General features: G+C 33.5%; 1 protein-coding gene across 1 annotated transcript; it reads left to right on the plus strand.

Annotated features, from left to right (window-relative positions):
• Positions 1-739: 739 nt before the first annotated feature.
• On the plus strand, positions 740-7,829 carry LOC117693090 (peroxidase-like protein). Its single transcript, XM_034483223.2, has 13 exons — positions 740-1,106; positions 1,622-1,980; positions 2,176-2,341; positions 2,452-2,675; positions 2,816-2,992; positions 3,444-3,489; positions 3,585-3,700; positions 3,827-3,928; positions 4,070-4,195; positions 4,505-5,234; positions 5,319-5,488; positions 6,130-6,241; positions 7,143-7,829. The coding sequence occupies exons 1-13, from the start codon at positions 1,018-1,020 to the stop codon at positions 7,522-7,524; spliced, it is 2,799 nt and encodes a 932-aa protein (XP_034339114.2). The 5' UTR covers positions 740-1,017; the 3' UTR covers positions 7,525-7,829.
• Positions 7,830-13,322: the final 5,493 nt, after the last annotated feature.

The following is a 13,322-nucleotide window of genomic DNA, read 5'->3' on the forward strand; positions in this document are numbered from 1 at the left end:
TTAGTCTTTCCTACATGAATCTTCATCCCGAAGTATTATTGATTCTATTCAACAATAAGGCCTATATATTTTCTGTATATCTGACCATAACGTAAATGTACCTTATGACATGAAATTAATTAATGCATGTCCCCATTTTCCATATGTTAATAAGATGTTGAGTGATTTATGAACTGAAAACTTGAGACTTTTTGACTTATTCTAGTGAAAAAATGATACCACTAATAACAACACACATAAAAAAGTAAAAATAAAGCTAAGATAAATATATTCAAACTTATTCTCTTTTCACTTTTTATCATTTGTATTTTCTAAAAAAAATTCAATTTTCACATCAAATGATGCTTTGTTTGAATTTAAAATTGAGTTATCATTCACTTATCACACCAACTGCGAAAGGAAAGCAAGCAAAGCAAAACCAAAGACCAAGGTATAGCATTTCTATTATTTATTAATTTTAATACTAGTTAACACCTTTAAATTATTTAATTTTTACCTCTGCATTATTTACTTACGTAATTCTTACCTTTACGTTCATTGTTTTTCATTTGTATTTTTTGGTATTAATATATTGATTGATTTAATTCATATCTATTAAGTAAATAATATTTTTTCTATTTGTCTTGTAATCGTTTTCATTTATGATATTAAAAAAGATTTTTTTCAAAATCGCAAACATCTTGAATGCAATAACCAAGAGTATACATTCAAAAAATTTTAAATAAAAAAGTACAACTCATATAGGCCGGGGTACATAGATTTATTCAGTTCTATTGTTTAACAATAGAAATGACATTAATATATAGAAATCATTTGGCAAACTGTAAGATACAAAAAAAGTTTTATAGTTAGGAAATGGCAAACATTGAATATTGTAACGTTTGACATGCCATATGCACACCCTAATTTATATAAATTTGAGTTAATGTAATCAATATTTAACTTTACAGAACCCAGAGAGTACCAGTCATGTGCCATTTTTAAAGGCCTCGTTTGATAAAGCTTTATACATGATTGATGATAAGTCTTGCAGAAGGCGGGGAATTGATTTGGTTTAAATTGCAACCCAGACAAATTTTCTCGGGTGAAAAGATGGACTCTATCAGGTAAGTTCGTGGCAAACGCCAGGGAGTGGTTTGGATATTTTTTTCTCTGCATACGACTTCAGATTCAATTTAGAATGTATGCATTAAAATGTATGGTGCCTGCATAATGCTATATGAAACAAGAACTGTTGAAAAGTGGTCGCATTTGATAAAGAAAAAATCATCTTCAAGTATGAAACAGTTTAGTTTATGATAAAAAAAATTGACATTTCATTTCTGCAAAAAGGACAAATTCATCTATGCCTTTTCGTCCAACGTTCAATTTGTAATGCACAAAGTATTTGTTCCAGATCTACTTTATTATCATACATTTGAAGCATGGATAATTGAATTTTACTGCATAGATATACATGTACAAAATTTTTACAAGAGCATTTAAAGATGGTATTTCATTAAGCATCTGTGACCAAGATTCTGGAGATCTCAGTATGCATTTTGCATTGAAAATCATTAATCATTGCGTCACCAGCTGTATGGAGCTAATGAATAATTGTTCGGTAATATTATTCAATTAGGATGAACACCCTCGTTATGGTTTTGTGTCTGGTCCCTCCAGCCATGGCCTTGCATGGACGAATCCATGTCACCAAGCCCGTGAGAGTGAGATCATTGCAACTAGACCATCTTCTGATAGATAGGCAATCACGGGCCAACCAGGTATACAGTGCCCAGGTTCTACCCCCTAAACCTATACTGTCAAATCTGAATATGGCCTTCGGTGATTTAAATCCAGCACTGATGACAGAGTCTTTGACTGTACCAATTCCTCATCCTGAAGAAACACCGACAAATATGGACGGTATGGGGCAAATGATGCAAGCTATGATAGAAGAAACAATGTCATTATTGGGTCCACCGGCAACAATACCTATCGGTGAGTTTGAAACTTCACTTTATCTGATATTTTGTATCTAAAAAAAATCAACTATGAAATTAATATACCGATAAAACAGTCAATTTAATAAATAATAGAAAAATACGTAAGTCGACCGTTTTTGTTGTTGTTTTTTTTTTTGGGGGGGGGGGGTGCTGAAAGGTATCAGACCAAATTCCTTCATTTCTGTTTCAGAAACAAATAACACTGGTGGTGGACAGCCCTTCTATCACACAGTAGGTCGAAATACCCCAGTAAAATTTCACTACAGTTTTTCTCGTCAAAACGATGAGGAAATGGTTGCGATGCTAAGCGATCGGGCCCACGCATTGTCTTCAATATGTAAAAGCACGGCAAAAATGTATGTATCTAAATCTTAATATTTCATAGCTACATGCGAATGAAGTCTATTATTTTATCATTTCAAACACGTTTAATAGTATAAATAGTAACAATTTTGGGGTAAATTAGGATGGACGCCAGAAACGCCGCAGAGGTTCGGACCCTAATAGATCATCCGAGCCACCAAGACATGCTGAGACAAGAATTCACTCCATTTTGTTACGAAGTTCAACAATGTGATTCACAGCGAAAATATAGACTCACCAGCGGTGCTTGTAATAACTTGGACGCACCTTTATATGGAAAAGCTTTCACACCATTTAGGCGAATCGTAGCATCTGCATACGACGATGGTATATTTATTGATAAATAACAATATGTGATATGAGACTCCTCTTTTAATGTAAGATTTGAAAATTTTATATTATAAACATTATCTTATTTTGTAGAGAATGATTTCTACAAAATATTTTTATTCTTAACCAAACAATAGGTGTAGAGGCGCCAAGGACACGAAGTGTACTAGGAGGTATGTTACCGAGCGCTCGTGACGTCAGCAATGCCGTCCACCAAGAAACCGTTGATAGCGTTAACTCTCAGCTTACGCCGTATGTGACCACGTTTGGCCAGTTTCTAGACCATGATTTTACAAGCACACCATTAATGCAAGGTAAACAACGAATAGCGTTTCATTGCAACTTCATACTTCTTATAATATGGCTGTTATATCATCGGATTAACATAGATGCAATTAGGCTCTAATTCTTGCAAATGACTTCTTGTACCAATGACCTGGTTAGAGAATAATTAAAAATGAGGCTTTGATTCTTGACATGTATGAGTCGATATTGAAATGACCTTTATTTGTCATGCCAAAATATAATAAACTTGTCTATACATAAAAAGAGATTTTCAGATGCATGTTTAACGGTGTTTATAAAGACACCAAAACTTATGAACTAACATTTGGTACAATATGTAAGCAAGCGACATATTACATGTTATGAAAATAACACCAATTGCAACTATAATGGGTCAAAAATATAGAATTGATAAGTATGAGGATCTCCAACTGGTACATTGTAGATGTTAAAAATCAATGTTTTTATTGTTTTCTTTAGATGAAAATGGAAATATAATTCAGGACTGTTGCTCTTCTCCAGAAAGGTACGAATCAATTTGTCACAGTAGTTTTTTAGTGTCATCCTGATAAAGGCCATTGTATGCAGTAATTAATTCAATTTTGTCCCATTTTATTGTAGGTTTGAGTGTTTCAGTATATCTGTTTCGGCCAACGATCCACACTTTAGAGACCCTACAAAGAAATGTATGACTGTTATACGGTCAGATGCCGCACCACCCTTAGATTGCTCAACAGGTATATATTCTAATTCCTTTAAGACCCACAATATTACGGTATCTGAGTATATGCTAACTGTACATAAATTTTGAAATGAAAAAAATTCCTTTATGAAATTAAAAAAACTTTGTTCTATTGTTGCAGGCATTCGTCAACAACAAAACCAAAGGTCTTCCTTCATCGATGGCACAATGATTTATGGATTTAATAAAGCCAAAGAAGATTCATTAAGAACTGGAGAATTAGGTACTTGTTCTTATGTTATTTATTTCCTTTTTTTTGTACACGTATACAACGTACACAAATCGATATTTGTGCTTGACAAAAACACAGATACAACAGCGATGGCGCCTGTATTGAAATAAAATGTGTTCATAACATTAACAGGTTTTCTAAAGGTAAGCGATGACTACCCCCACACTCGTGGTATGATGCCAAAAACCGATGAAAATACCTGCAATATCCAAATGGAAGACAACCAGGCTCCAGAAATGCAACACTGTTTTGACGCTGGTATGGTTTAAATTTCAAATTAATTTGTCTTGCTTTTATAAGCGGATACCGGTATTAATTTTTATATTTAAGACAAAAATACAAATAATCAAAAGTAAACAAAAATAGACGCCTTGCGAAATGTTATTTCAGTTTTAAAATTATAAAAACTCCCTCTTTCAATACAACTTAAACATTTTTGTTTGTTTTAGAACATGGAATGATTATACAAGAAATTTCAAAACAAAGTCATTTCATACCAATGCTAATTAATAATTCCTATAAACTCCGAAGCTTTTTAACTTTCACTTTATCTTTTTTCTTAATTAGGAGACCACAGGCATACAGAGAATCCTCTTTTAACTGTTATACACACTGCTTTTCTTCGCCGTCACAATCTCATTGCTACACTGCTTAGAGAAAACTTTGGTGTTCTCGCTGATGAGATGTTGTTCCAAGAGGCCAAACGCATGGTTATTGCCGAATTGCAACATATTACCTATAAAGAATTTCTCCCAATTGTTTTAAATAACGATATAATGAGACGGTTTAATTTAAGGATTTACAAACCAGCCCACGACAATGTGTACAATTCTTCCACTGATCCACGAATCATTAACGCCTTTGCCACAGCAGTCTTCAGATTTGGTCACACGTTGGTACGGCAAATTGTTGGTACAGACAATGGGAACTCTATTTTTGTCGACAGTCTCTTTAAGCACTTTGATCGACCCCGGATGACTCTATCGTCAAATGGTTATGGACACGAGTACATGGCAAACTGGAAATCCAGAACGGGTACGTCCCAACCTGACGGCTTCATTGTAGATGCTATTCGGAACAGATTGTTTGAATCAGAATCGGAAATGGCAAGTGGAGCGACCAAGAGCTTTGATCTTGCAGCACTGAATATACAAAGGGGCAGAGATCATGGCCTTCCAAGTTACACTGTTTACAGGGAATGGTGTGGACTTTCCCCGGTCCGCCACTTTGGAACGTGGAACCTCGGACTAGTTGATCACGACAGTAGAGCCGCAGCAAATCTTCGTTCTATATACAGGTCAGAAAGTTTTCAAATTCAGGGAAAAACTCTTTTTTACGAAGATTTTCAAACGAGAATTTATATCTTTAATGTTTTGTTTAGACACCCGGATGATATTGACATCTTTGCGGGAGGTCTATCAGAGAGAAGGCTTCCAGGTGCTTTGCTGGGTCCTACCTTTTCCTGCATACTTGCTTTCCAGTTCCAAGTTCTGAAAACAGGGGACAGGTTTTGGTATGAGAATCCACACCCAGTCCATGGCTTTTCCGCAGGTATACTACTCATTATAAGTACAGATCTGTCGTTCTAAATGCACATTGAATCAAAATAGATTCGAAGGCTTTAGGATATAGACTGAAACAGTGTAATCAATTTAATTTCGCCGCACTAAGATCATTGATAATACTCGAAAAATTTCCCAACACATTGAACGTATATGTAAAAGCTAAATTACGTATGTTGCAGGAATATAAAGTTTATTAATCATTTTATTTAAATCTTAAGTTTTAAGTTCCACTTGCAAAACATTTAAATATTAACTGGTTAATAATAAATGTTTTGCAACGGCAATATTTGTAGTGGAAATAAATAATACAATTAATGTGAGCAGAAACATGCATATGAGTATCTTCAAAATTGACAAGAACTCAGTAGATTGAAGAATCTTACTAATATAGATAGACAGCTAAGAAATAAGAATTGATTAAAAACTTTTATTTTTCGTATCAATATCCGATTCAGGCTATTGTAAGTAAGAAAAACAAAGCATAAAGTTAGAAGACTTAATAAAAAAAAAAGAACGATTTTAGTATTGTTTAACTGAAAAAATGTTAACAGTCATAGAACAAACTGATATTAAAGATGAATAACCCTGACAAAATGTGATTGGAAATGAATTTTAATATAATTACAGACCAATTAAAAGAATTGAAGAAAGTGACACTTGCAAAGATTATTTGTTCCACTGCTGATGAGAATCATATCATGACAATGCAACCTAAATTAATGGCTAGAACACAACAAAAGTAAGAACAGGCAGAGAGAGAGAGAGAGAGAGAGAGAGAGAGAGAGAGAGAGAGAGAGAGAGAGAGAGTAATATTTCTATAAATGCTTAAAGGGGCATGGTCACGATTTTGGTCAAAAATTATTTTTTTTCGATTTAAATGTTTACAATGCTTTAGTAAGGCATTTTTAATAGGCAACCAAAATTTGAGTGTCATTTGATGAGTCATAAGCGAGTTACAGAGCGTACAATTTTTCGCTATGTAAACAAAGCGTGTGTTTACCTTTTGAATGTTGTGAAAATTCAGTTTTAGACCTATAATGAATGTATTTGTCGTCACGACTGTTTATTTATGCTTAAAATGAATAATAAGATAGACAAACCAGCTTTAAAAAGATTTTGCACTGGTATATTGAACCTATGTAAACAAAAACAGGGCACGAGCCTTGTTTACATGACGAAGAATTGCAAGCCCGGTATCTTGCTTAAAACTCAACGACTGGCACCCAAATTTCATTTGATCATTAGAAATGTATTCCTAAAGCATTGCAAATAATAAGAACAGAAAAATAAAATTTGACCAAAATCGTGACCATGCCCCTTTAAGATTCTAGCAAAATTGTTCACCAAATTGCAATTTTATAATTCTTCCGTAACGAATTCACAGTTTTATTCTTTATATGGCCATGTATTTGTTTTAATAATTGACGAGAAAGAGAAAAAAGGGAAATAAGAGAGAAAGAGAAATTTCAGTTTAAGAGATAATTTACTGTTTTCAATTATCTCTGAAATATATATATGAAATTACTAAATATGTTGGCGAAATAGACTTTACAGATAAAAGCCAAATTTAAAAAACCAGAAAAACTACAGTACCATAACTTGTACTAATTTGTTCAATGTGGTCATGCGTTGTATTGTAGAAACCCAGCAGTGTCATGTAGAAGGATACTAGGAGGTCATGCTCTTGGTTATCATATTGATGTGTTTGGAACTAACTTTCCTGAAATAAGAACTCTTAATATGAATGTGAGACCACTACCAGCGTTCAGAGGAAGAAAGACCATTTATCCTCTCAACCCTACTTTACAGTATCTTTTTAGAACCAAGCCAACAATAAAATCTTTCGGAAGAAGAAGGATTATATATGGACCAACTAAACTCAAATACAAACGACGGATTTTACTAAAAGAGGAAACCGTTGTATTTTTAACCCATTGTTACTTAGGAAATCATTATATCATTACACCTTGCAAAACCATACTCACCAATCCCATAGCACAAATTGAAATTTGTGTTGTGTAATGAAATAAAAATGAGCTATAAATTTTCGATTTGTCCCAGAACAACTCGAACAAAATTGACGTGCAGAGCTTTGATGCCTTGAAATAAGCTATATAAAATTCATGTACACTATGTTAGGCCGTAAGACGTATTTAGTATTTGTACTGTGCTGTATGTATTCTAAAGCCTTAAATAAATTGCGAAGATATATCTCTACTATGCTTAATATCATTAGTTTTGGACCTCACTACGCAATGTTTTAACACTTTTTAAAAAATCCTATACTCTTCACGTTAATTTGTGCAGATATAATTTTGTTTACGTAATCAGTCTAGTTTTTTAGTAGGTATGAATTTATTTTTGCAACATTTAATGAAATATTTAAACGTTTTATAAATTCATATGTGTTTTTATGTATAAGAAATTGAAATAAAAACTATTAATGCAGAAAAGATTGAATTCTTATTTGTCTTTAAATAATTCACAATCAAAATCTGTATTTGATTGTATTGGTTAAAGAAATACATGTAGTTAAAAGCTTTCACAGATAATCTTTATGTAAGAATTATTTTATTTACTTAGTATATATAAAGAACCAAAAAGAATTCAGCAATAGACACTTATTTTATTTATACATGTACAATATAAGCAACCTGCAGATAATGTGATTTGATATAAAATGAGTTGGTGCAAATTCTTTTGTCTGAATGAATGTTTATTGAACACTTTATACGTATGACAAACTTTTGTCAAGCTAAAAAGTGATTAAATTAAATAACTCTTAAAAACGGTGTCAACAAAACTGCAAATAATTTTCCTAATTTTGAAATAGATAGACGTTTGAATAGCAATACTATATTTTTGTTTATAGAATGTTTTTAGCTCACCTGAGCTGAAAGCTCAAGTGAGCTATTCTGATTACATTTTGTCCGTCGTCCGTCCGTCCGTCCGTCTGTCTGTAAACTTTTCACATTTTGAACTTCTTCTCTAAAACCACTTTTCCAATTTCAACCAAATTTGACACAAAGCATCCCTATAGAAAGATGATTATAAATTGCAGAAATGAAAGACTGATCTTTATCTAAAACGGAGAAAACCTCGAAACTGTAGAAAAAGGGGGGTGCATTTTAAAAAATCTTCTTCTCAAGAACTATTGAGTCGAATTCAACGTAATTTTGCATAAATAATCCTTATGGAAAGGAAAATATAAATTGCAAAAATTATCGGCAAATTCTGTTTCAATTTTGAGTAAGTTACGAAAATTAAAATAGAGATAATCGCGGTCAATCAGTTTATAACTTCGGGTTCGGTATTCCATATCGAAAACGAAAGTTCTTTATATAAAGCAGCCATGTTTGAATGTTGACGCATTACAAACGGGTCAAACTGACAAAGATGTATTTGCTTGTTGTTCAACAGTTTACCTGCTAAGGTATACTTGAAACATGCTAAACATATTTGTGCCGATTTCGTGAAGTGAATTGAGGTTAAATCTTTCAATACGTTTACATTTTCATGCGTGACCGTGGTTTTACGTTGTTTTAAATTTCGTTTATGCATTGTAACTTGAGGGGAAATATCGCCTGTATTTTGGAATTTTTATCGGATCAAATATAGACTTTAGTAAATCAGACAGTTAATTGTTTACCTTTGCAAAATGAGCAAAATCTGATGCACTAACAACATATTATATTATAAATAATATACATTCTACTGGTAATTCCGTTACGATCTCTACGTAATGGTTGATTATAATGCAACGTGCTTTGTTAAGATGCTGTGCATTTTCAGTCTAACGGAGATTGTTTTTGCTGCTAGAAATATATAGGTATATATATTATGAAAAAAAAATAAATTGTGCTCTTTCTTTGCTTTAGTGCAGGTTTCTTCTGTTTTAATTGTTTACAATTTTCTCTTTACATACCATATTCCGCTGTAGCAAGTTTCGAATTATAAGCAAGGTACAGAGTTTTGCTCACAGAACTGAGGCCATGCTTTTGTTCATTCTGAATAGGAAATACCAAGTTTAAAAATCTTAAGTTGAATGTAATTAACTCTTGTGAACAAAAGATTGACTCGAACCAAGCAGAACTGAATCTTGCTTATAATTCTTCGAGTGACGCTGTAATTTCGATTTATCCCTAGAAATGTCTCACTAAACGTTAAATACTTGTAAAGAAAAATTAGAAGGATGATATGCTGTAACAACGTTTTGGAGCCCTCTCCTTATACGATGAATCTACACCAACTTTGTTGGTTTTTCAGACACAATTAAATAAAAACGATCTCTTTAAAACAGTTTAAAACATTACTGTTACGGGGATAAATGTATTGTCGCTATCCCTATCAAAAACATTACAGTGGAAAATCATCTTGATTTGTAGCCATTTGTTAATGTTGATTTTGAATAAAGATGAAAATAAAGGATGGGCCTTAGTAGAATAGAGTGATATGCCTGTCAATACATTGCAGTCTGAGGCTCATTTAGGGGGGGGGGGTAGACCTTATCAGAAATCTTAACAAGCAAAAAAGAAAAAGATTTTGAATACGGCTATGTCTGACTTTGCCCCAAAAAAGTGTGGGTGGGGGACCTCCCCCCCCCCCCCCCCTTCCACCCAGTTCCAACGCCTATGCATTGATTATACATGTAATAGCTCTTTAACATATCACATGATAACATTTTTCAATCGAGTGTATTCATCGATCAAATGAATAAGGTTATAAAACGTAGCACGAGTTCACGCCTGGTAAACAACAATCGTTTAAAATGTGGAAGACCAATCAAATTTTTGAATTTTCTTAATTTGAGCGCCTTGATGTACAGTTTTTTCTTCCACATGTAGGAATTTTTTTAAATAAAATACAATAACTAGCTAGTACAATGTAGTTGAAGATGAATATGTACCTATATATATGCATATTCTCATATAAAATTTGATCGTTTTACAGTGAGGGGGCAGAACTAAAATAAAGGGAATTGGAGTTAACAGTGTATCCCTACCAAAAATTTAGTTTTATATCTTGCATAGGATCTTATTTTTGGTAAAAATGGTATTTCATAAGGGTACATTGTCAAAGATTAAGTGTAGGAAAATACGAGGGTTGTCCCAAAATAATGTAGACAGGACACATAATTTATAATCTGTTCACTGGAATTTCATTAGACTTCTATATTTTCTTCAATGACCCTTTGGCAAACAATGCTGAAAAGTTCAAATCTGTACTTTATTTATTTCTCGAGAAAATGAATAATTAGTAACAACAAGTTTTGTCAGGCGGCGCAATGTGCGACGTCAAAAATTTCCAGTTTTACGTTGTTGCTAAACCCTCCACATCGTTCACGATAACATAAACGTTTTATTTCCGAAAATGTCTTAGAAAAAATATTATCTTTGAACATGTACTCTGCGTGCACATTCAGTATATATTTCTAGTTTTGTTTTGTTTTTAAATATTTTCTAAGTACAAACGATCTGTCGGCTCCAAACTTGCCCTGTATTACTTGTTGTCTAACGTCCGTCTTACCGAAATATGTCGTTCAACATTTTGACGTCCATTGATATCGTTCGGGGTTTCTTTTTTCCACTTATTGTCATCATACTTGTTCAAATATGTTCAATGTTGTTTAACTACTTATTCACAAAACGCATTTCTCATCGATTTTGTTAATTTCATTTACTTCCAAAGCCGCTTAGGATTTATTTCATGGTCTTTACAAAATTGTGTTATATTAAAAGTTTAAAATCGAAGATTTCTAAACTTATCTATAACAATCTATTGTTATAGATAAGTTTAGAAATCTTCGATTTTAAACTTTTAATATAACAGGTTAACGATTAAAAATTTACAAGCTGCTATGATAACTTAAGGGGTTTTTTTTTCTCTCAGATTAATTACGCAATTGAGTTTGTAACAAAAAAAAGAGGAAATAACCAAACAAACGGAGATGCTTTCATTTGACAAAAATGTTAATCCTCTTGACGCTAGTCTTTGATATCTTCTTAAGTTAATCTCCAGGCAAATTAAATAATTGTTGGACAATAGAAGTCTGAAATTATCGTAACAGCTATATGTGTGAATGTTTACTTTTCTGGCATACCATTACTATCCCTTTGTCATAAAAAAGCAATGCCTGTCAAAAAAAAAAAATAATTGTAAGAGAGAATGGTTTAAGATCTAGAAGAGAACGGTTGGGCTAACTGTGCTGGAACCCCGCACGTTAGTGGAGTGTGTGTGATATCGGGCTAGCTGTGCTGGATTTCCGCACGTTAGTGTCGATTTTGTGCAAAGAATTATATCGGACTGCCCGTGCTGGACTCTCCGCACGTTATTAAGTGGTTCTCTCGGAACTCCGAGAATCGGTTTTCATTGGAATCCCATGTACCGTTTATTTACCAACTTAAATACAACTTGTTGAACTTTTGTTTCGTTTTGGAGTTTTTTTATTCAGCGTAAACTTGAGCGAGTGTAACGAATTGAGCTTTCCCCTGAATTCACCATATGGATTTTAAGAACTTTTATATTACAATTTACAGTTACAATACAAATCAAATACAAGATACGTTCGTGAAAGTTGGGTAGTATTTTTAGTAGAAAGCCGATTGGCATGCTACCGGGCTAACCGCAACTTCACGGAAAATTCGCGTTAGGAACTTTACATTTAAAATTCATTGGTGAAAATTGGTGTGAGAATCGAATTGTTCCCCGTCCTCTCAACAAAGCGAGTGATAGAAACTCTAACGTCACGATGAACCAACAAGTTCGACCGTCTATCAGCAAGAAGTCCGAAAAACAAAAATTACGGGACAGGAATCGTATGCAGCAGTTTCTGGAAAAGAAATTTCAAGGATCTCAGAACTCTGTGTCTCCGCCCGGTACCAACGTTACCATCATAACGACGCATTCGGAAGAAAATCCAACGCAGGCTCCCCATGCGGATTCGGAATTGACTACCATCACTCCATGTCCAGGCGATGTAGTGGAAACCCGTGCAAACGCCGTGGATGAAATAATTAAAGAAAATTCCAAACTAAGAGAACTCACAAAAACTTATGAGAGAAATATTAAAGACCTGAATGGACAGTTAATTATATTACAGACCCTGTTACAAAAACAATCGAACTGTACTGCCTTACAGAGCAATTTATTAGACGCTAAATGGTTTTGAATTAACTTATATTGTGAATTTTTGTCTAATATGTATGTTTGCATTGTTTTTAAAGCTTCAATTGTGTTTCAAAGTAGAACTCTGGGACAGAGTTCATTAAGGCTGTGAGAGAGATTGTTATAGATAAGTTTAGAAATCTTCGATTTTAAACTTTTAATATAACAGGTTAACGATTAAAAATTTACAAGCTGCTATGATAACTTAAGGGGTTTTTTTTTCTCTCAGATTAATTACGCAATTGAGTTTGTAACAAAAAAAGAGGAAATAACCAAACAAACGGAGATGCTTTCATTTGACAAAAATGTTAATCCTCTTGACGCTAGTCTTTGATATCTTCTTAAGTTAATCTCCAGGCAAATTAAATAATTGTTGGACAATAGAAGTCTGAAATTATCGTAACAGCTATATGTGTGAATGTTTACTTTTCTGGCATACCATTACTATCCCTTTGTCATAAAAAAGCAATGCCTGTCAAAAAAAAAAAATAATTGTAAGAGAGAATGGTTTAAGATCTAGAAGAGAACGGTTGGGCTAACTGTGCTGGAACCCCGCACGTTAGTGGAGTGTGTGTGATATCGGGCTAGCTGTGCTGGATTTCCGCACGTTAGTGTCGATTTTGTGCAAAGAATTATATCGGACTGCCCGTGCTGGA

The sequence above is a fragment of the Magallana gigas genome, chromosome 5 (assembly GCF_963853765.1).
Source record: "Magallana gigas chromosome 5, xbMagGiga1.1, whole genome shotgun sequence".
Taxonomy (NCBI): Eukaryota; Metazoa; Mollusca; class Bivalvia; order Ostreida; family Ostreidae; genus Magallana; species Magallana gigas.

Coding starts and splice junctions, on each gene's coding strand:
- LOC117693090 (XM_034483223.2), top strand. CDS start 1,018: ATGATAAGTCTTGCAGAAGGCGGGGAATTGATTTGGTTTAAATTGCAA. Junction 3,490..3,584: donor TGTTGCTCTTCTCCAGAAAG/GTACGAATCAAT, acceptor ATTTTATTGTAG/GTTTGAGTGTTTCAGTATAT. Junction 3,929..4,069: donor ATTAAGAACTGGAGAATTAG/GTACTTGTTCTT, acceptor TAACATTAACAG/GTTTTCTAAAGGTAAGCGAT.